Raw genomic sequence first — 22,513 nt, forward strand, 5'->3', positions numbered from 1 at the left:
TCAGGTTGGGTCTGATGGCCTCCTGCATCCTGCTAGTGCATCACGCCAGGTGGCGAATGCGGGCTCTGCAGTGGGACCTGATGTTTCAGTGGGCCCAGCATCGGGGCAACCTGTCCGACCATGTCCTGATCTCGGAGAGGGCACTGCAAAACAGTTGCAGTGGTGGCTCACGGACCGCGATTGGATCAGCGGCAGATCCCTCTCCCTACACCTCCCGGAGCACGTAGTAGTGACAGATGCGTCCCTCCTGGGATGGGGGGGGGCCACATGGGGAAGGCGGAGATCAGAGGACTCTGGTCTCCGGCGGAGTCTCAGCTCCATATCAACCTTTTGGAGCTGAGAGCGATCCGACTTGCACTGAGGGCATTCCTTCCCGTTCTCCGGGGAAGTGTGGTGCAGGTGTTCACGGACAACACCACCGCCATGTGGTATTGCAACAAACAGGGCGGGGTGGGGTCGTGGACCCTTTGTCAGGAGGCTCTGCGCCTTTGGACATTGCTGGAACATCAGGGCATCACCCTGGTGGTTCAACATCTGGCGGGCTCTCTGAACGCCAGAGCAGACGAACTCAGCCGCCGGTGCCTGATGGATCACGAATGGCATCTACACTCGGACGTGGCGCAAGGCCTCTTTCGGCAGTGGGGAGAGCCTTGGTTAGATCTATTCGCCACCGAAGAGAACGCGCAATGTCAGCAGTTCTGCGCGTTTCCAAGGTGGCATTTGCTCGGGGACGCTTTTCGTCGCGAGTGGAGTTGCGGTCTGTTGTACGCCTTTCCGCCTATACCTATACCACTTCTGCCCAGAGTGCTGAAGAAGATCAGACGCGACCGGGCCCAAGTCATCTTGGTGGCTCCGGATTGGGCACGAAGGTACTGGTATCCCGAGCTACTCAGTCTGTCAATCAATCCCCCGATACGACTGCCTTTTCAGGAGGACCTTCTGTCGCAGCAGCAGGGGACGGTCCTCCACCCGAACCTGTCCAGTCTCCACCTCCATGCGTGGAGATTGAGCGGCAACAGTTGATGCCATTTGACTTGCCTCCTGAAGTCTGCGATGTGATTCTGGCAGCCAGGCGTCCCTCCACTAAAACGGTATAAACCTGCAGGTGGAACAAATTTGTGGCAGGCTGTGGATCCCTTTTCCGCCCTTCTTTCTGAGGTTCTTCTCTTCATTCTTTCTTTGGCCCAGCAGGGCTCTGCTCTGGGCACTCTTAAAGGTTATCTTTCTGCTATCTCTGCCTTCCTCCGGCTTCCTGATCAGCCTTCTCTTTTCAAATCCCCTGTTGTTTCTCGATTCCTTAAGGGCATTACTCATATGTTTCCTCCTGTCCCTTTCATAATGCCTCAGTGGGATTTGAATCTTGTTCTGATGTGCGCTCCCTTTGAGCCACTTCATAATTGTCCTCTTCGTCTGTTGACGCTTAAGACTACTTTCCTGGTAGCCATCACCTCTGCTAGTAGGGTGAGTGAGCTCCAGGCTCTCTCTTCTAAGCCTCCTTTCCTTTCTATCCATCTAGACAAGGTTGTGCTCCGCACTCGGCCTTCCTTCCTTCCTAAGGTTGTGACTGCCTTTCACATCGGGCAGTCAGTTACGCTGCCCACCTTCTTTCCGCCTACGCATCCCTCGAAAGAGGAAGAGAGGCTCCACCGTCTGGACCCAAAATGTGCGCTCTCCTTCTATCTGGACCGCACAAAACAGTTCCGGGTGGACGACCAACTCTTCGTTGGCTACGTGGGTGCTAAGAAGGGGCGAGCGGTGCACAAGCGGACCATCTCTCGGTGGGTCGTTTTGTGCATCAAAGCTTGTTACTCCTTAGCTAAAAAGGAACCTCCTGTTGGGCTGAGGGCCCATTCCACTCGGGCCACGGCGGCGATGACTGCCCTGGGTCGGGAAGTCCCCTTGCAGGACATCTGTCAGGCAGCAACGTGGGCCTCGCTGCACACGTTTGCCAAGCATTATTGCTTGGACAGCCAAGTCCGGAGAGACGGCTTCTTTGGCCGTTCGGTTCTCCAGGACTTTCTGGTGTGATCTTGGTTCGCAGACCCATTACCGGGGTTGGTATTGCTGGGGTATCTATTCTAAGGTGAGGAATCTAACTAACGTGTTTCTTTCAGATGAACAAGTTACTTACCTTCGGTAGCGATGTATCTGTAAGAAACATTAGTTAGTTAGATTCTTCACCGACCCACCCATCCTCCCCGTTCTGCGAACCGACATCTAGGGTTAAGGTTATCCTTTTCAGGCCCCTAGACTTTTTTGGCACCAGTGTCGGTCTCTTGCATGGCTCTGCGTTCCTGGTGCGGAAAGCTATGTACAAGAACTGACGTCAGCGCGCGAGGGCGGCGTCTAAGTACTCCGACGACGTCATTCCGGCGCATGACGTCGACGACGAACGCGGAGCCGCAGACGACGCCTAGCGACGCGCAAGGGGTATTGGTGACAAAAAATCTTTCTGGATCCAGCCTGACGCCTGGGGATATTCTAAGGTGAGGAATCTAACTAACTAATGTTTCTTACAGATACATCGTTACCGAAGTTAAGTAACTTGTTCATCTACACACTTCCCTCCAGTATTTTCCTAGGGCTGGAACTCCCAGAGAATAAGCACAATATTGCTCCCAGGAGAATATGTAGAATTCTGCAATCATGCAGTCTATTTGGATTAAGTCTGTAAATCTATCCCGACTGCTGATACTACCGGTGGGGTCTCTAACCCCCAGAAGGCTTTGCACTCCGCACCAGGAGGCGCCGACGTTGTTGCTGTGCGCCCAGGGGGAGATAAAAGACCGCGCGGCACCCGCTTTGCGGGAGCCGCTTCGCTGTAAATCTATCCCGACTGCTGATACTACCGGTGGGGACTCTACCCCCCAGAAGGCTTTGCACTCCGCGCCAGGAAGCGCCGACATTGTTGTTGTGCGCCCAGGGGGACATAAAAGACCTCGCGGCACCTGCTTCGCGGGAGCCGCTTCACTGTAAATCTATCCCGACTGCTGATACTACCAGTGGGGACTCTAACCCCCAGAAGGCTTTGCACTCCGTGCCAGGAGGCGCCGATGTTGTTGCTGTGCACCCAGGGGGAGATAAAAGACCTTGCGGCACCCGCTTTGCGGGACGCGTGTGGGCGCGCACTGGGCGAAGCCCAGGCCAAGGGCAGGACCGTCTGCGCCTGTCCGCGCCAGGACGTGGCAGGGCTGGGCCATCCCCCATGCTTGTATGACCGAATACGACGGTAAGGAGCCTATTAACTGTTTTGTCTGATTGCGGTTATTTCCATTCAACATAGGCAAAAGAAAATGACCTACGCTTGGTGGAAAATTGCCCCCTAAAACTGCTCAGATAACAAACTATTTAAAAAGTGCAGTGGGCATTATTGACAGTGAAATCGTACAAGTTGAGGAACAACTGGCGGCTACCAAATCTGCACTCAATGCTGTAATAAGGGACAATGTACCAGAGGGCGAGATTGTATCACGAACATGTGCGCATGAGAAGGGTGCAAAGACTAAGGAGAAAGGACATAATAAAAGTACCGATCCTGACTTTGAACACTCTTATGATAAATCAGATTGAAATTCTAACCCTTGTGTGTTTACCCCGCCACTAGAGATCTCATTGTTGACTAACGTTACATCACCAATATCCCCCCCCCCCCCGGCAAAAAAGAAAAAGAATCAATCGGAAATTGTCACAATTGTCACAACCCCTCTGATGGAAGAAATGGTGGAGGGGCAGGGGCAGCCATCCAAGCCCATTTCCACCCCCATGATAAAACCCAAACCCAAGAATAAAAGGGGGGTCACCAAACCTGTTCCTAAAAGGGATGACTGTAAAAAGGATAGCCAGGTGGAACATGATTATGAAAAGTTATTTAAAAAACTTCATGGTAAATTAGATAACATCGAAAGACGTCTTATGACTGAAATTAAATCTATACAGAAAGATGTTGCTTTCATAACTGATCTGGTTCTTAACAAACAATCTCCAAACATACAAAACAAATTATCTGGCGTCATAGGATTAGATCAAAATCAACCGAGTAGAGATACAGATACAGAGGATAGTGATTGTGTAACTACTATTGATAAGGTTGTACACAGAGAATTTCACGAGACAAATATGCCAATTTTGAATAAAGAAAATATAGTACGATTTGTTGCAGATCAGAGAACGGATAAAGAAGCTAAATCCCATGACAATCTCCAATCTGCTAGAAAACTTAACACTATGCCCTTATCTAGCAGAGTATTTCCTGGTGAGGATGACCCCAACCGTAAACTACTGTTTAATCTCCCGCCCCAGCCTACACCATATGTTATTGTTTTAAAAAATGTTCCAAAGCTAAATACAAACCAGAGAGAAACGTATGAAACGTTAAAAAATCAAGTAGTTCACTGGTTTGCAATAAATAGTGCTGTCGGGCGCATATTCTCCATCAAGACATAATCATGCTAAGGAGAGTAGATTGGGTGGATGATTCTAAAAAATCATGCGATGGAGAGGGCATAGTGGTTAATTTCCAAAACCATAAGTTGGTGGGTAATTTGTTAAATTATCTTGCAGATAATTACAATGGATCTCGTCTGGCTTCAAAAGAGTTTATCATGGCAGTCCCACTTGGCTTCTTCTACAATCCTATCGCAAATAAACAACCAAATAAACAGAGATATCAACCGATGTTAAATCTCCCTTTGTATAATAGATACTCACCACTCCCCAGATATAGCGAACTGGACTGACTTAGGGGTATAAGGGGTGAGCAAAGGAGAATGAACCTGGGTGAAAATGCTAATTTTTGGTCACCCAATATGCATGTTACCATACAGCCAAAGGGGACAGGTGAAGTGGATCATATGCTTGCCAGTGAAGATACCCCAAATGTAATAAATTTGACCATTAATAATGAACAAGAATATCAAATGGTCTTGAGTTCACAAGAGTATATTGCTAAAACACATACCTATGCCATTAGACATCCACCAAATGGCGAACAGGAGAGCGGTGGGCCCTTGTTGCCAACTGTTGAAATATTTAAATTTATGACCTGGAATATAGCGGGGGTTAAAAGTAAACTCAAGGACGAGGTTTGGCTAAAAATGTTAGATGAACACACAATCATTTTAATTCAAGAGACATGGTGCACTGAGCCCTTTTTATTGACGACTTTCAAACGATCAGCACTAATGCTAGACCGTCAAACATAAGAAGAGCAAAAGGTGGCCTTGCAACCTTGATAGCGGTCACATCACCACTAGCCTTAAGTAAAATCTTTGACTCGTCCGAAAATTATCGATTTTTGGAACTTCGCTCGCCAGAAAGCCAGGCATTTGTCATAATAAATTTTTATAACAATATTTTTAACAAGACTAAAACTAAAGTTATGATATCGCTGGAAAATGATTTGGATAACTTTTTGAAGGGTGTTAAAGGGGATTACAATCTTCTTTGGGCGGGCGGTTTTAACTGTGTTAAGTGTGCTCATGATGGGGGCGAACCCTGTGGGTATTATGATGTTCCAAGGCATAGGATCCCACACTTTGTGCACGATGGGTATGGTGAGACAATTCATTATATGATGCACAAATATGATCTTTCTGTTTTAGAACCAATAGGTTCCGATGGAAAAGTTTTGGTACCCTCATTTGTAGGAAGTAGGTCGTCCTCAAATATAGATCATTTTATTGTTTCTTCTAACTGTTGTAACCAGGTGATTTCTTCTTATATTGAAAACAGCCTCTTTAGTGATCATAACCCGTTAACAATGACAATCAGGCTAGATCTTTTTCCTAGAATAAGAGGTAAACAACTGAATGAAGAAATTGCCACTAATGCCAATAATGGAGTCTCCATAAAATGGACAGGAGTGAATCCAGTGATCTTTAAGGAACAGTTTTTGGGGTAGTCACAAGGTGATATTGATATCTGCCTCGAAGTCTCTTCTACTGCCCCAGCAATTGTAAATGCTTTTTGTAATATTACTACCTTTATCGTAGGGGATCTTACAATTAAAAGGAAAAAGCAAATGTGGAACATCGACCCTAGATGGTTTAACCACCTATGTTCAAAATTAAATAGAGACTTGAAACTGGCGCTAAAACAAAAACCAAGAGACAATATTAAGATGCGTTCGGTGAGGAAAGATTATCAACTTGCCTTAATAGAAAGGAAAAAAGAGATACGTGAGGGGGCCTGGGAAAAACTAACTCAAGCGGCAACCACAAATGACCTAGTGCTATTCTGGAAAACTGTAAATTATCCTTTTTTCAATGAGAATAGTGTAAAAAACATTGACACTGTTATTGCCCCGGAATCTTGGGTATCTCATTTTGAGCATATTTTTAACCCAGGCGCTAGAAAAAGAACAACTGCCACCGAAGATAAATTTATAATCATAGAACCAGTCGGTATGGCCCCAATAACTCCAGAAGGGATAAAAACTGCTCTGGAAGAAAGCGCAAACGGGAAAGCGTCTGGCTCAAATGGTGTGCCAATTGACGTATACAAGTTTAATATGGTTCTCTGGATACCCATCTTACTGAAAGTTTTTAATGCAACTCTGAAAGGCGCCTTACCTGCAACTGGGAGAGAGCATTATTGTACCCATTTTCCAAAAAGGGGACAGGGGAATGGCCAATTGCTATCTTCCAGTATCTCTTCTTGATTCCTCTTTTAAAGTGATGGGCCGTATTCTGTTAGAAAGGCTTGAAAACTGGGCAATCAAAGGCAATATCTTATTGGATGCCCAGTATGGATTCAGAAGAGGTATTGGAACGGTGGAACAATGCCTGAATTTAGATCTACTAATAGGGAAATATACCCTAGTAAAGGAAGGGGCGCTACATTTATGTTTTGTAGATTACTATGGCAAACATTAAAGGGGCAAGGCGCACCTGCAGAAATAATCAACTACCTGTCCCAGATTTCCAATTTTTTTACTTCAAGGGTACGAGGAGAATGTGCTTCAGCTTTTAGAGTTACACGTGGCATAAGACAGGGTTGCGTATTAGCGACCTTTTTATTCTCACTTTACATTAATAGTGTAGACTCCTTTTTACAATCACTACCCGTAGATGCCCCAAAAGTTGGTACGCGTTCTACGCTTGTCCTTTTATATGCGGACGACGCTGTTCTAATTTTTAGGACAGCAAACGGGTTACAACACTTAATCGAAAACTTCGTGTCCTTTATGACTGACGAAAGTTTAGAGCTACATTTGAAAAAAACCTTTGTGATGACATGTGGGAAAAAAAGACCTAAGATTAGACAACATCATGCTAGCTGGGTTGTTATAAATAGAGTCTCTACCTTCTCATATTTAGGAATGCTTTTTAGTAAAACTTGACGATGGAATACGCACATTGAGTTGAATAGCATGACATTTTTAAGAGTGATGCAAAGTATCTTTAGATTTGCTACCAAAATAGGAAATAAGCCCATACGAGAGATTTTAGCCCTTTATCGGAGCAAGTGTATCACTGGGGTCTGTTATGGGGCCGCGATTTGGGGGAGAGCACCTTTTGTTACCTTACAAACACAAGAAAATGAATTTTTTAAAAGATTATTAACGGTTCCCCAAGCTACTGCAACCAGCATAGTACATAAGGAATTAATGGCTCCATATCTAACCGAAACGATAAACTTAGCTGGCCTGCTCCTGTGGGAAGGGATATGGTCCAAGGATGAAACTAAATTCTCGAAAGAAATTATAATGGACTGCCTGTCACTTGATTCTCACAGGAAAATCCCATGGTTGGAGCACATTCATAAATTATTAACATATTGTAAAATTGATTCTGATATAAAGAAACCCCGACCATTCAAGAGATTAGTAAAAGTGACCTGAAGGCCAGATATTCCAAATTTGTGAAAAATGATAGAGATGCTAATCTAAAAGAAAGTGTTGTCTCCCTCCTACTAAGAACAGGTGGCCACGGTTGGCTTACCCTTCTACCTTGTATTGGTGAGATACATCCAAAATAGATTCTACATAACAAGGTTGAGGATGAATAAACTACATCTTATAGTAGCCTTCCCAAAAATGGAAAAATGGAGCCATAAATCACGTAACTGCCCATGTGATGGAAGATCTGCACAATCAACTATGCACTTTATCCTATTTTGTAAATTCTATATAGATATGCGGAAATCGTTCTTAAAGCCCTTATTTTTATCTAATAGACTTTAATTATAAACATGCTTTTAGTCTTATTTGTAATTTAGGAAATGCAAAAATTATCAACTCCGTCATTAGATACGTACAATGTGCAATTAGGAAAAGAAAAGACCTTACTTTTTTGGAAGCTTTATTATATGAGAATGGGGACAATATAATTTAGCTGTGCAAATATAAACCCTTATAACTGAAAGTACAATACATAGAGAGAATCCCAAGCCCCTAAAATCTTATATATATCCCATTTATAAAGCAAGCAACTGTATTTTATGAAAGAAAATTATCAATGAGATATTGTTCGTTTTTATTTTTCTTATATTGTACGAACTGTGATTTTGATTTATATTGATGTTGTATGAATTTTGTGCTTTTATGGTGATCTTTGTATGCACCGAATAAAGCTGAATTGAATTGAATTGAATCGGATTAAGTCTGCCTTTCCCTTTCCCGCAAAATGTGGTGAAAACCTCAACAATGCCAGACAAACGTTTTCCACCTCTTTCTGTTGGGAGCAGTACCTCCTCTGAAGTAGAGGCCATCTCGTCTAAATAACTTGATCCTCCATTCAAGCTCCCGTTATCATAATCCAGTCTAATAGGAGGAGAACCATACCTTTCTGAAGATTCAGATGATCCATTCTCCACTGCAGTTCTTCTTTGATCTGTTGATTTACTGAATCCGGGGATCGATGTCTTGGGAAGCTGAATTCCTATTACTGAAAATGTGATTTCCTATGATTCTCAAGTGGAATCTGCCACAGGAAACCACTTACAACATGGCCCCATGCCTTCCTGAATCTATTATTGTATTCTTCTGAGACTGAATAAATTGATCATGAATCAGTAATTTTGGGATCGGAGTCAACCTGAACCTGACTCCTATATACTCTCTATTGTGTGCTGTTGTAGGTGAGGTTTGTACAGATGTCTTAGAACACCATCTGTCTGAAGAAAGTTGATTGCTTTTGTCATGTCCCACAACAACTGATGTGTGGACACAGAATAACCTAGCCCGTGAACCAGCCCAACCAAAGGAGTAAGGACTTCAATGAAAACTCTGGGTGCAGACTTTAGACTGAAAGGAAGAACAGAGAACTGAAATGCAGGTCCCCCATTGCAAATCTCAAAACTCTCTGAGGTCTGGGATGGATGAGAATTTGAAGATGAGCATCCTGCAGACCCAGAAGGATCAGAAAATCTGCTGGCTTAGCAGGAGAAACGATCTCTATCTTGAAATTAAGTTTCTTGACTCTTAACAGCCTTTACATTCAGCACTAGTTGAAAGCCCACAGACACCTTCCCAACCTGAAGAATAACAAAGCATACCTCTGGTCCTTGGTCTTCCAGTGGCAGTAAAATTATAGCCATTTTTGTTAATAATGAAAGGATACCTTCTCTTAAATCCTTTTGGTTGCATCTGTTCCTTGAGATAGGAGCATAAATTGTGCCCGAATCTGAACAGAGACAAAGCCTATCGTATAGCCTTGCATCACAAGATTTAGAACCCACAGATCTGACACACCTCTTCGCCAGACCTCCAGAAATCTCTGAAACCTACAGGATCCTGCTCCACTACTTTCCTGCAAATCAGAGCTACTGCACACAATGTCGATAACTGCATTGAACATTGGTAGCCTTACTAGCCTATTAGAGGAACTTGAGTCTGGAATCCTCCATCAGGTCTGATTAGAATATTTAGACTGTATCCTTTACAAACACAGTGTAGTACAGCAGAAGGCAAGAACCACTTCACCATGTACCTTATATGAGATCTGTCAAGCATGTACATGTTTTAGAATATTTGTAAAGTATTCTGTAATATTATTTATTTGCCAAAGTGATCATTATTGCGTAAAGTCATATTTGAGATACGCAGAGCAAATCAGCACATTTGCAGTAAATATGTGTTCAGCCTGTCTCCTTAAAGTGATTAAACGTGTTTACGTTTTTTGTTTTCTTATAGAAGCTTTTCAGAAATCGATTTTGACCCAAGGTCAATGTAACACCAGCACTACAAGAAACGTTCCAAGGTCTACATCACAAACAGGTAATATAAATCTGTCCTTTGGTTACTAAAAACATGAGCCCTATTTGAGCAAAGCGAACATCAAAAAGTAGTTACAGTTACACCAGGAAGCCAGAATTGTGCCCACTATAAATATTTCACACAAACTTAGAAAAGTCACTATGAATCGTAAAAGCAAAGGAACAGTGAAATTTTCGCATGTAACAGTAATTCAATATATTTTGAAATAATACGAGCATGAGTACATTCCTCGTGCACTTTATCTCAGTTCTATAGTTATATCGCCCCTTGGTAAAAAGAAATCCAAGGGTCTTGCAGTTTCTGCACACATGGTACACCTCCAGGCTATGGGTTTTATGGACAGCACGCAGTCATTCACATACTTCGCAGTGATGTGCTATTTTGCACTGGTCAGTGCTTGTCCTCTCCACAGAGAGAAAATACCATAACAATCCTGCTGGTTGTGCCCTGACTGAACATGAAGGGATGCCCTTGGTATGCCCCCTCCTAATAGCGAGTCGCAAACCCTATTTTGCGAGTCGGTAACAGGTTACTGACTTGCAAAATAGGGATGGTACATGGGCCAGACCTATTTTGCAGTCGCAAATGGCCGATTTCCCATTTGTGACCGCAAAAAACTGTCATACATCTGGCCCCTAGTTCTTTTGTACAAAAAGAAAATTACATTTGTTCAGGGTATTTTGTCATACCAAAAAGAGGCCCCAAGATGGTGTTAGACCTTATATGACTCTTTCGTTGGTAATGAATAGACGAAAAGTTTCTAATGTTAGCCTTGCTTCAGATGGTAGTAGAATTGCACAGATTTGACAGAAAAAAATGTTGTTTCTCAAGATTGTAGAGGTATTGCAAAATGATCAGTGTAATGTATTTTCCTTCGATTGGATCTTTCTGTACATTCTCAAAGTACATAGTGATAGTAGGTGTGTTTCGGGGAAGAGAAAAGATTCATATACCCTTACTCGGACAAAGGCTGCTTCACCTCAAAAGCTTCTGCGAGCCGCCAATAAAACCTTATCACTTCTACATTGTGTGAACCTAAGTCATCATTGAGAAATCCATGCAAATCCCTTTTCAGACTTTGAATGATCTTTATGTTACTGTGATACTCTGGAAACAATGCAAGGAAATGTGTACACTTCACAAGTGAGAGTTTGGTAAATTCAAAACAAATGTCTTCTTAGTCATTCAGTAACACCAACGGCTTATAAGAATTCATAACTCTTACTTTCAATTGCATCTTCTTTCTTCATTGTACCGAATGTCAGGGTGTACAAGAGACAGTCACAACAGTTTTTAGAAGGCTAGTGGAATCAGCTAGATGCCAAGTGGGAGCATGCGCTTTTTCTGTCATGAGCAATCCTGCAGTCATTCAAGTGGTGATCTCATTACAAGAATTTGGTGATAGAAGTCTCATTCCATCAGATTCTTCGTCATCACGAACAAATATGGATGCATCGCTTATGGGAAAGGGTGCTCATCGGGAAGCAACCTTTACAACGTGTTGTAATTTGCCACTTGGTATGTCCCGTACTCCCCCCCCCCCCCCCCCCCCCCCCTTCACTGCTTATGTAATGGTTCATCTTAGAACGTTGCTGTGAAGGCAGCTTTGGAATGTTGACAGGCTGCCTTCACCTGAGAATTTGATTACCAGCAGCTGGGGGTGCTTCTACTCTTAAACTAAAATAAAGAGTTTCACTTACCGGAGTTGTTTCATCACTTCATTTTGGCGACGAGGATGAAAGCGACTGTGACAGGGACAGTTGAGCACCCTTCCCTGTGAATTCTTGCTGCTTGCTGGGATCGTGAAATATCGAGAATATGGTCAGAGGAGTTGCTCATCTCGCTCTGTTATACCTTCGTTGGATGCAACCTCAGCTGAGGTGCGTGAACTGAGGCGACGGTGATCGCTATACTTCATCGTAAGCAGGGGAGCGGAGGTATCGTGGATTGACAGCTGGTGGCTGAGGAGTGTCAAAGCGTGCCTCACGTGTACTGTTCAAGCCCTGACGGTGATCGTAACCCCACATCGTAAGCGGAGCGGAGGTATTGTGGGATGACTGCTGGTTTCTGAGGGGTATCCAAGTGCGGCTCACGTCTGCAAATTAAGCCCTGTAACCCGAAGTAAAGCGTCCATTCGTTTCCTGGCGTGAAGGAAGATCGGCACAGCTGGCCAAGCAGAGGGGCCACGTACCAGGGAGCGGAGCTGGGGAAGTCAGACAGCGGTGAGGAGGCGGAGGGGGTAGTGTGTATCTCTCGCTTCTCCGACGACGGAAATCCCACCTGGGCACCTTCGCTTGCACTCGACCAGCAATCTTCTCTCTCAGCGCTCAGAGCAAGACGAAGAGGGAGAGAGTCTGACAGGAAACCGGCTCGCACGAAGGGAATTTATCTTCGAACTGGGGACAGTCTGCCTGATGACACGGTAGGAGGAGTGGTTCGTCGTGTTCCTCAACTCGATCCCTCACAGAGCCACGGCGATAGTCAAGGAAACGTTGTCCCCTGGAAGTTTTTTTTCCTCAAGACTATACGCCCACTGCACAGAGTGCCTACGCTCACGGAGGGGAATCTGGGTAATTCCCCAGCAGTACAATAGAAAGGGGACTGGTCTGTGAGAGTGTGTTTCTCTGCAGGGAGAATTCACTATAGCATTGTACAGTGGGGATTTGGACCATTGGTAGTTAATGGTGGGAAGACTGCATCAGGTAGTGCACAGAAGGTAGGTGTTGTGGTCCCAGAGTTGTACTTGGTCACACACTTCCTCCTCCTATACCCCACACATATCATATAGACCTGCAGGTTGAGCTAGTTTCTGGCGTTTTTTCACCTTATTCCACTTTGCTCCTCATCTTTAGAGTGGGTTTAGGGCCAGGTGGATCTAGTACAGGGCTTAGGAGTCACATTTTGACCATGGCAGGGGCAGGCATGAGCCAACCAACACCATTTCTTAATGAGTTAGGGGAACCAGACATCCCTTGGAAAAGATGGGTAGGTATTTTTAAGTCTTACCTGATAGCTATAGGGGGCGGAAACTTCTCTAACTTAAGGAAGCAACACATTCTCTTACATAATTTAGGGACTCATGGCAGGAACATTTTTGAGGACATAACGGGAAGATTAGTGGATGATGAGGTTCCAGAAGAAGAAGAAGGGGTTGACGTATATGATTACACACTAAGGAAATTAGAGGCACATTTCAAAGTAAAAATAAATGTGGTTCTGGAAAGGCACAAATTTTTTAAAAGAACACAAAGAAAAGAGGAGAAGGTATCCTCATACATAGCAGTGTTGAGAGGTATGGCGGCAACATGTGAGTTTGGGGAACTTACGGATTCCCTTATCAGGGACCAGTTAGTAAGATGCACCAATGAAGAGAAAGTGCAGGAAGAATTACTCACTAGAAACCCTGATTTAGAAGAAGCGATTAGCATAGCTAAGGGGCTGGAACACACAGCGCAATGTATGAGAGAGATGAAGGTGTCAGTAGAGAGCAGGGAGAAAGTCACTAATAAGGAGGTAGGAAAAGAAGAAACTGTGTGTAAAGTGGAAAATAAGCAAAGAGAGGGTGTGAGTAATAGGATTGAAGGTTTGAAATGTTTTAGATGTGGGAATCATAATCATCTGGCCAACAATTGGCGGTTCCCTGCAAGGAATGTCATATGTAGGAAGTGCAACAGAAAGGGGCACTTTGCAAAAACGTGTAATGTAGGTAGTATGAAGGTGCACATGCTAGAACACAATGAAGATGAGGTGGGGGTGGAGAAGAGTTTTATTTGCCAAATAGAGGATGAGGGCACGGGGGAGAAAACGCAGTACCCCACATGTGAGATAAGTCTGGATGGAGAGAAATTTAATGTGTATGCTGACTCGTGCTCTCCATTTACCCTTGTTGACAAGAAAGCGTTCAATGAGAAATTTGCTAAGCACAACATCAGGTTAGAGACTGCTGATATAGCGCCATCTGGTTACAATAGAGTGCCCATCCCGTTGGAAGGGATGGTGAGAATGAGGATTGCCTTCAAAGACAGACACACGGTGGGAAAGGTTTATGTAACCAGGGAGGGCTCAAGTCTCTTAGGGTGGAAACACCAGAAGGAGTTGGGGATAAAGCTGGATCCCAACAATCAGGAGCAGGTACTTCTCATCGATCCCCCAGGAGCAGGCTCAGACCTGGTAAAAGAGTTTCCAGAAGTGTTCAGTGAGAGACTGGGTGTACTCAAAAATTACATGCATAAGATAGAACTCAGGGAAGGAGCCACTCCTGTAGTGCACAAAACACGCTCCATTCCCCTATTAATGAGGGAACCTTTGAGAATGGAACTAGAGAAATTGGTGGAACAAGGGGTCATACAAGAAATAGAGTGCTCAGCATGGTTGGCGCCCATTGTTATAACGAGTAAGGAAGGAGGCAAGAGCATCAGACTTTGTGTGGAGCGTTGAATGCCAACATAGTGGTGGATAGGCACCCTCTACCAAGGATACACGAAATGTTGAGCACATTGCAGGGAGCTAAGCTTTTTAGTGTGCTTGACTTATCTTCAGCCTACCACCAGATCACGCTGCATCCCGAGTCCCAGCCCTTGACTGCCTTCACCACCCCATTTGGTAATTATAAATTCCTGAGGATGCCGTTTGGGCTTGCGTCAGCAGCATCAGCATTTCAGAGAGCAATGCAACACGTGTTGAGAGACTGCCCTAAGTCCATGTGTTTTCAGGACGACATATTGATCTATGGGTCAAGCGACATAGAGCACAACAAAAATGCAAGGAATGTACTCACAAAATTGAAGGAAGTTGGCTTCACCACGAAAGAGAGCAAATGCAGAGTGGGAGTTACCTCAGTGGACTACTTAGGGCACACCATCTCTGAGGAGCGGATAAAACCAAAAATAGATCTGGTAGAGGCCGTAAGAAGAGCACCCACTCCTTCGAGTAAGGAAGAAGTTCTTTCGTTTTTGGGCTTAGCAGAATACATGGCCAGGTTCATCAGGAACTTTGCGATGTTAGCTCATCCTCTCAGGGAGATCTTGAAGAAAAACACGCCATTTCTGTGGGAGAAGGACCAAGAACTGGCCTTTGAGAACATAAAAGAGTCCATAGTGTCTGCACCCTTTATTGGCAATTTTGATATAAAGAAGGACACGATAATCACGACTGATGCAAGTGGCAAAGGAGTAGGAGCGATGTTATCGCAAAGGATCGACGATACAGTGAAAGTAGTAGCCTTTGCATCAAGGTCCTTGTCAGGAGCGGAAACCAACTATTCCACCATAGAGAAAGAGGCTTTGGCGGTGTATTGGGCGATAAAACATTTCAGCTTCTATGTGTGGGGCTTACCATTTGAAGTGTGCACAGACCACAAACCGTTGGTCAACTTGTTTGATAACAAAGCCTTAGAAAACATGACTCCCCGCATTGCCAAGTGGGTGTTAGGATTGCAGGGGTACAATTTCAGAACGAAATATTTACCTGGACAACAGAACAAAGTAGCAGATTTCTTATCCAGAGCCCCTGTGGAGAGTCAGGAAGAAGATGTCAGTGGCCAGGGGAGTATCCTGGAAATTAAACTTCCGGCAATAGTGAAAGAACAATGGGAGGAACAAATGAATCAGGACAATACACTCCAGGAGGTAAAAGAATGGGTGAAAAAAGGATGGCCAAACAAATGTGGAGATCTACCTGAGCCCATACAACCCTTTTGGAATGTACGCAATGAACTGTCGATAGCAGGAGAGTACCTCCTCAAGGCAGGCAGAATAGTTCCCCCTGAGGGGTTAAGGAAACAGATCATAGACCTAACCCATGAGGGACACCTGGGTAGGAGTCTATGCAAGGCTAGGATGAGAGCTGAATATTGGTTCCCAGCCATGGATTCATGCATGGAAGAGAAGGTGAAGGAGTGTTATGCGTGTGGGGTTAGCGATAAATCTAAAAGTACAAGGCGACCCCCGCTCAGTCCAGTGGAAATCCCAAAGTCTCCTTGGGATAAATTAGGATTCGACATAACAGGCCCGATAAAGGCTAAAGGGCCACAGCAATGGTACTTGTTAGTACTCATCGACTATTACTCTAATTGGGTAACCCACAAATTTGTGTATAACATCAACACCAGAACCATTGTAGAATTCCTAAGTGATGTTTTCTCAAAGGAGGGCATTCCATCCACGTTGATCACGGACAACGGGGTTCAATTGGTGTCAGAAGAAATGAGAGAATTCCTAAGAGATATGTCCATACAACATGTACGCACCCCATTGTACTGTCCCAGAGCCAATGGCAAGGTGGAGAGAGCTAACCGGATGTTGAAGGAATGTATCCAACTGGCGGTTAGGGCTGGAGGGAACATAGAGGTGGCACTTAGAGACATGCTCTGGTCCTACCACACAACACCCAGCCTATCAACGGGTCACACCCCCTTTGAACTGTTGAGAGGAAGAAAGGCGGGTTCCAAGTTATCTCCAAATTGGTTGAAGCCCAAGGATCCGGTGTGGGTCAATCCGGATGAGTACAGAGAGAGTGTAGAGGCCAGACAAAGAAGGTACAAAGAGAGATATGACAACAAGTGGGGTGCGAAGGAGAGGTCCTTCAGCAAAGGACAAAGTGTTTGTATCCGTAAACCAGTGAGCCTAGGGGGCAAAGGGGATAAATTCTATGCTCCTGAAAGGATAAGAGAAGTGAAGAGAAATGTGGTCATCTTGGAAGATGGGAGAAAATGGAGCATGGATCGGGTTGCCACAGGCTCAAGAGAGACTGTTGTAGAGGAGCAAAAGGGTAATCAGGACCTCAGATCCAGAGTAAGGGAGACCCAAGAGAGAAGGGGGCTCAGACTAACCAAACCCCCTAGTTGGCACAAGGATTATAGAAGGGTATGATAGGTAGGGGCCCTGCCCGGTCTGCGTTGGGCAGCCCCTGCTATCGGCGGGTTTCAGCCATGGTCTGTCTCTCTTCATTATTGTTGTTTAAGGGGGAAGATGTGTTGTAATTTGCCACTTGGTATGTCCCGTACTCCCCCCCCTCCTTCACTGCTTATGTAATGGTTCATCTTAGAACGTTGCTGTGAAGGCAGCTTTGGAATGTTGACAGGCTGCCTTCACCTGAGAATTTGATTACCAGCAGCTGGGGGTGCTTCTACTCTTAAACTAAAATAAAGAGTTTCACTTACCGGAGTTGTTTCATCACTTCACAACGCAGTCATTACATCGCACTACCTTTACAACGCAGTCATTACAATGCAACATTTTTTACATCACATGCCATTACAATGCAGCTGTTTAATCACATGTTACTACAACGCATGTCATTACAACGCATGTCACTACAACGCATGCCATTATAACGCAATATACGGTAAGTACTAGGGAATAGTAATTTTTACCCCTACACTATCCAACACTGACCCTACTGTTGCACTCACTGGAGTGGGAATAGTAATTTTTACCCCTACACTATCCAACACTTACCCTACTGTTGGACTCACTGGAGTGGAAATAGTAATTTTTACCCCTACACTATCCAACACTTACCCTACTGTTGCACTCACTGGAGTGGGAATAGTAATTTTTACCTCTACAGTATCCAACACTTACCCTACTGTTGCCCTAAAAGTAATATGCGTTGTAATCTTATGCGTTGTAATAGTATGCGTTGTAATGGAATGCGTTGTAAATGTAGTTTCTAAAAATGCGTTGCGATGGCATGCAAAGTAAAATCATGCGTTGTAATGGAGGTTGCAATGTAAAAACTGCGTTGTAAAGGCATGCGTTGTAAATGTTTGCGTTGTAACATCATACATTCGTGCTCATCTGATCTGCCAACATTTTAAGGTCTCAGGTCACAGAAGGAGACTCATATTTATATCAGGTTATTAAAGCTTAGAGTTATGGGCTTAGTCCTCAAGGCTGTCCTTCTTTCTATGACAACAGTGCTATGATTCAAACAGACAGCACCATGACCATGCATTATATCAGAAAGCAGGGTGGTAGGAGAGATAGATCTGAAATTGGTGGCAAGACAGAAGAACACACTGAGGGGAAAGAAGAAGGAAGCGAAAGACAGAAAAATCATCACAAAAGGAGTAAGCAGGATTCTGTAAGAGTGAAATAAAGGGGATGGGGATTTCGAAGAGTGGATTAAAGAGGCATGAGGTGGATTGAAGAATGTGCTGTCTTGGCATTCGTCACACAGACATTTAATAGCTCTAGCCATGGGCTTCTGAGCAGAGCTTTAGGCACCGTTACTTATTCTTTTACAAATTAAGCACTGAGTTAGGTATTACTTAGGGTAATTTCTAATTCCTTTACATTTTACCTTTCCCTAGTAATATGGAAGGAATGTTTTGCTCCTGTTTGAGTGCTATTCCAGCATTTATGAGATAATTAACAGATCAGGAGGCTGCATTACAGCTTTGCCTGCCTGTTCTTGTTGCTCACACCTGTGTTTGTTGCTCACATCTGTGGGTCACCAGTTCCTGGAGCCTGAGCAGTAATTTGAAAGCATCAGGCCATATCTTCACTTACAGAAGAAGTTGCCATTGAGATCTCCCCTTTAAAACACTGTTCTGTGGGCAAAGTCCCTTTGATGAATTAGTCGTGAAAATTAATTCATGCTTTTCTGCTGATTCGCCTAACTCTGTCTACTCTGTTAAAGCTGTAGCATTCCAGTACTGAAATGGGACTAACAGTGGCAGTTCATTGAGCTCTTGTACTTGTTGGATATACCTCACCGGGAAATTGCATGCAAACCCAACCTTTATACAGGGGATTTACCATACAAACTTAAAGTTGTTGAACTTGACTTTTTATGAATATTCTAAAAGAAGTTAAAAGAACTGTAGTATGTATAATACGAGTGACACCTTGAGATTTAGACTTTGATGGTGTCACACGTTCTATAGAGAGAAACTTAGAGGGAAAACGTAGGTGTTGAACCGTTAAAGTCTGTTGATCTTGTCTTCTGTCATGATATGTATTCTTGGTTCTTATTGGTACACACTGATATCGTTTGGGTTGGCTTCTGTCGCGTCTGTTTTTCAAAAGCTCAAACGTATTTTGTTTGGGGCAACTCGAGGGTTGGTGGCATTCCAGGACGGCATTCTTTTGTACTCAGATTCTGTAGAGGAGCATAACGTTATTTTGGAAAGGGTTCTATTCATTTTAAATGAGAAAGGATTGACATTACAGATGACTAAATATACGTTTATGGTAACTGAATTAGAGTATTTAGGTCCCAAAAATTAAAAAAGATATATTTTTCCAAAAGATAATTGAAAGAAGTCTGTGCAGGATGTGATTACTCCTGTCAACAAGGATCAGTTGAGATCTTTTTTTAGGGTTATGTGAATTGTATTCACGGTTTGCTCAAAATGTTTCTATTTGGGCAGCACCTTTAAGGAGTTTACCCAGAAAGAAGAATGAGGCATGAATGGTCTGATGAGCATAATGAGGCATTTTCACTCCATAAAACCACTAATGTGGAAGCTGCACCATTAAGTTTGTATTCTCAACAAGATGAATGTGTAATTACTGTTGATGCCAGTGAATGTGGGATTGGTGCTCTTTTTAGTCAGATAAACATGGGAAGGAGGTTACTATCGGTTTTGCATTCAGATCTCTTACCCTGACAGAATCTAAATGTTTCACCATTGAAAAGGAGGCGTTGGCATGTGCATTGAGTGCTAAGCATTTTCAAACATATATTTGGGGCAAACCATTTGCATTTAGGGCTGATCAAAAACCTGTGTTACGTTTGGTAAATAGCAATGGTACTTGCAAAGCATCTTTACATTTTGTGAGAATTTTGGCAAGGTTGTATAAATATAATTTCTCAGTATCTTACCTGCCTAGCAATGTAAATGTCAGGGCTGATTGTTTATCAAGACTATCTACACCGAATGAGGTTTTGCCGTCAAGTGTGCTGGTTGAAGACTATGTTGTAGCCTCTATTAGTGATGCCATGTTTGGTTTTAAACAGAGTACTTCAGAAAAAATATGGTTGCAAGCAATGGAACAAGATAGTATGTTATCTCAAGTTTTATTGTACATTGTTGATGGTTGACCTATAGAAAGGATGCTATTGTCAGAATGTCGATCTTATTGTAATAAGGCCATTAAGAGTTATCTATCGAGGATACATTAATGTTCTTCATATCAAAGGGGTATTGTTGAATCCAGAAATTACAATCAGAATAATAAATCATCCAATGTACAAATTCAAAGAGCTAGACTGGTAACAAGTACAAGTTGTCCAAGGAAATGTAATGACGGGTGGCATAAGTATGCTAAATTTTGCAGAGATTTGGCAAATGGATCCAAAATTATTAAGGGAGAAAATATAAAAAAATACATCGGTTGATAATAGCTACATACACATTTATAAACAAAAAAGGTCACCTATTACCACTGAAATAAAGTGGTAATATGTTGCGAGTAACAATAAAAACGTATTATATGCAACACCCTAAGCCATAAGTCAGCAAAACGTTGACCGCGCAATAATGGAAATTTGTGATAAAAACTGTAGGGTTGATTTTTACCTCTGGTAAACACAACCATGAAACAACTGTATACCCAATTGTGAGCCCCATGTACCGTGGTATATTGTGAACTGAGCACAGTACACCATAGGACAAAATAGAAGTACGCTTTATATAACGTATAAGTTTAACATTACTTACACTATTTTCATATTAATCTAGAAAATTTACATTTACATATTAAAATATAAATTTTCAGATATAAAACTGTCATTTTTTTCAACACTTTAACTCTGTATTCCTTTTCATTTACACACTCTGCTTTATGTCACTCTACTGCATTACAATTCACTTTATGGCATTCTACTGTATGCTAGTTGAAGTATGCCACTCCACTTTGAGACACTCCAGTATACACTACTATATTGTACGCAAATCTACTGTACGTTAGTCCACTCTACTTCACTGAACTGCACTGAACGCCACTTTAGTCTACAACACTATACTCTACTCTGCTATACTGTTCACCACTGTATTCTGGTACACTTTTGTGTATGACAGTTTCTTGACACCGCTACACTGTACTGCTCACATCTGTACACTATTCACTGTAAGCACCTGTAGTCTACGCTATTCAACTATATGCTATTCGGCTATGCCCTACTTTATAGTATAGTACTGGAGTGTACGCTATTCCATTGTGCGCTACTCCACGCTACTACACTCGATTGTACTGAAATGCAGTATACGCCACTGTACTCTACTACAATACTCTGTATGCCATTACACTTTACAAGACTACATTCTGCGCCACTGCACTAACCAACACTTCACTGTATATTACTGGACTCTATGCTTCGATAATTAACCCTAATTGTACAACACTCTAATGTATGGTACTCCAGTATATGTCACTCCAATATATGTTTGAAGATTTCACGCCACTAAATTGAACGTTAATACACTGAAGACTTCTCAGTTCTACACTTCTCCGCTGTATGGCATTACACTTTGTACTACTCCAGTATACGCCACCATTCTGCACCACTGCACTGTACGGCACTCCAGTATATGCCACTGATTTTTTTTACTGTACCACACTCAACTTTATTTAAGCCCACTGTACACCATTAAATTATACGCCACTCCACCGAATGGTACTCCACACCAGTGTACGCCATTCCACTTTACACCACTCCACTGTACCAGAGTCTGCTGTATGCCACTTGACTGTTTGCTATTTCAGTATATGATATTCCAATAATTGCTCCTACAATGTACAACACTCCAGTCTATAACACTCCACTGTATGCCAGTACAGTGGACGCAAATTGCAAATGCACTCTACAATATTTAGAAAACTTAACTCTACTTCACCACATGCTACTCTATGCTATCCCAATGTCAGTCAATATCTTTAATTCGGCCTAAAAGGCCATAAAAGCGCCAGATAAATTCAAAATGTATAAACGCAAATAAAAATGCAGAGCTTATAAAAGAGAGAAAAAAGATCAGACTAAATATATTACAGTAAAACCACAGCAGCATTATGGGGACACCTTTTTCTGTCTTAACCTCCACATAGACATAAAATACCTTGAGACTGCAAAGACAATAGACAGGCTTGTATTACTTCTGAGTATTCTAAGGGTGATGCTGTAATTCCTTATACCCAAATTATGACAAAGTGGCAAAATACACATTTTCTTGGACCATGATAGGCTGGACAAGATAGAATTACATGTTCAACCACTTTGATCAGCCAGGGCAGAAAGGACATGTTTTGTCAGACTCCGAATTCCCAGACCTCCATGCGGTGGCAAAGGCTC

General features: G+C 43.2%; 1 protein-coding gene across 7 annotated transcripts in view; it reads left to right on the forward strand.

Annotated features, from left to right (window-relative positions):
* Nucleotides 1-22,513, forward strand: part of MCF2L2 (MCF.2 cell line derived transforming sequence-like 2) — a 2,345,299-nt gene that overhangs the window by 2,259,664 nt on the left and 63,122 nt on the right. For all 7 annotated transcript variants that reach the window (XM_085635348.1, XM_085635350.1, XM_085635347.1 and 4 more), the window contains one exon: nucleotides 10,133-10,216. In XM_085635348.1, coding sequence (XP_085491474.1) covers nucleotides 10,133-10,216 — 84 coding nt within the window. The remainder of the gene's footprint in view (nucleotides 1-10,132; nucleotides 10,217-22,513) is intronic.

Source organism: Triturus cristatus, chromosome 11 (assembly GCF_964204655.1).
Source record: "Triturus cristatus chromosome 11, aTriCri1.1, whole genome shotgun sequence".
In the NCBI taxonomy this organism is placed as follows: Eukaryota; Metazoa; Chordata; class Amphibia; order Caudata; family Salamandridae; genus Triturus; species Triturus cristatus.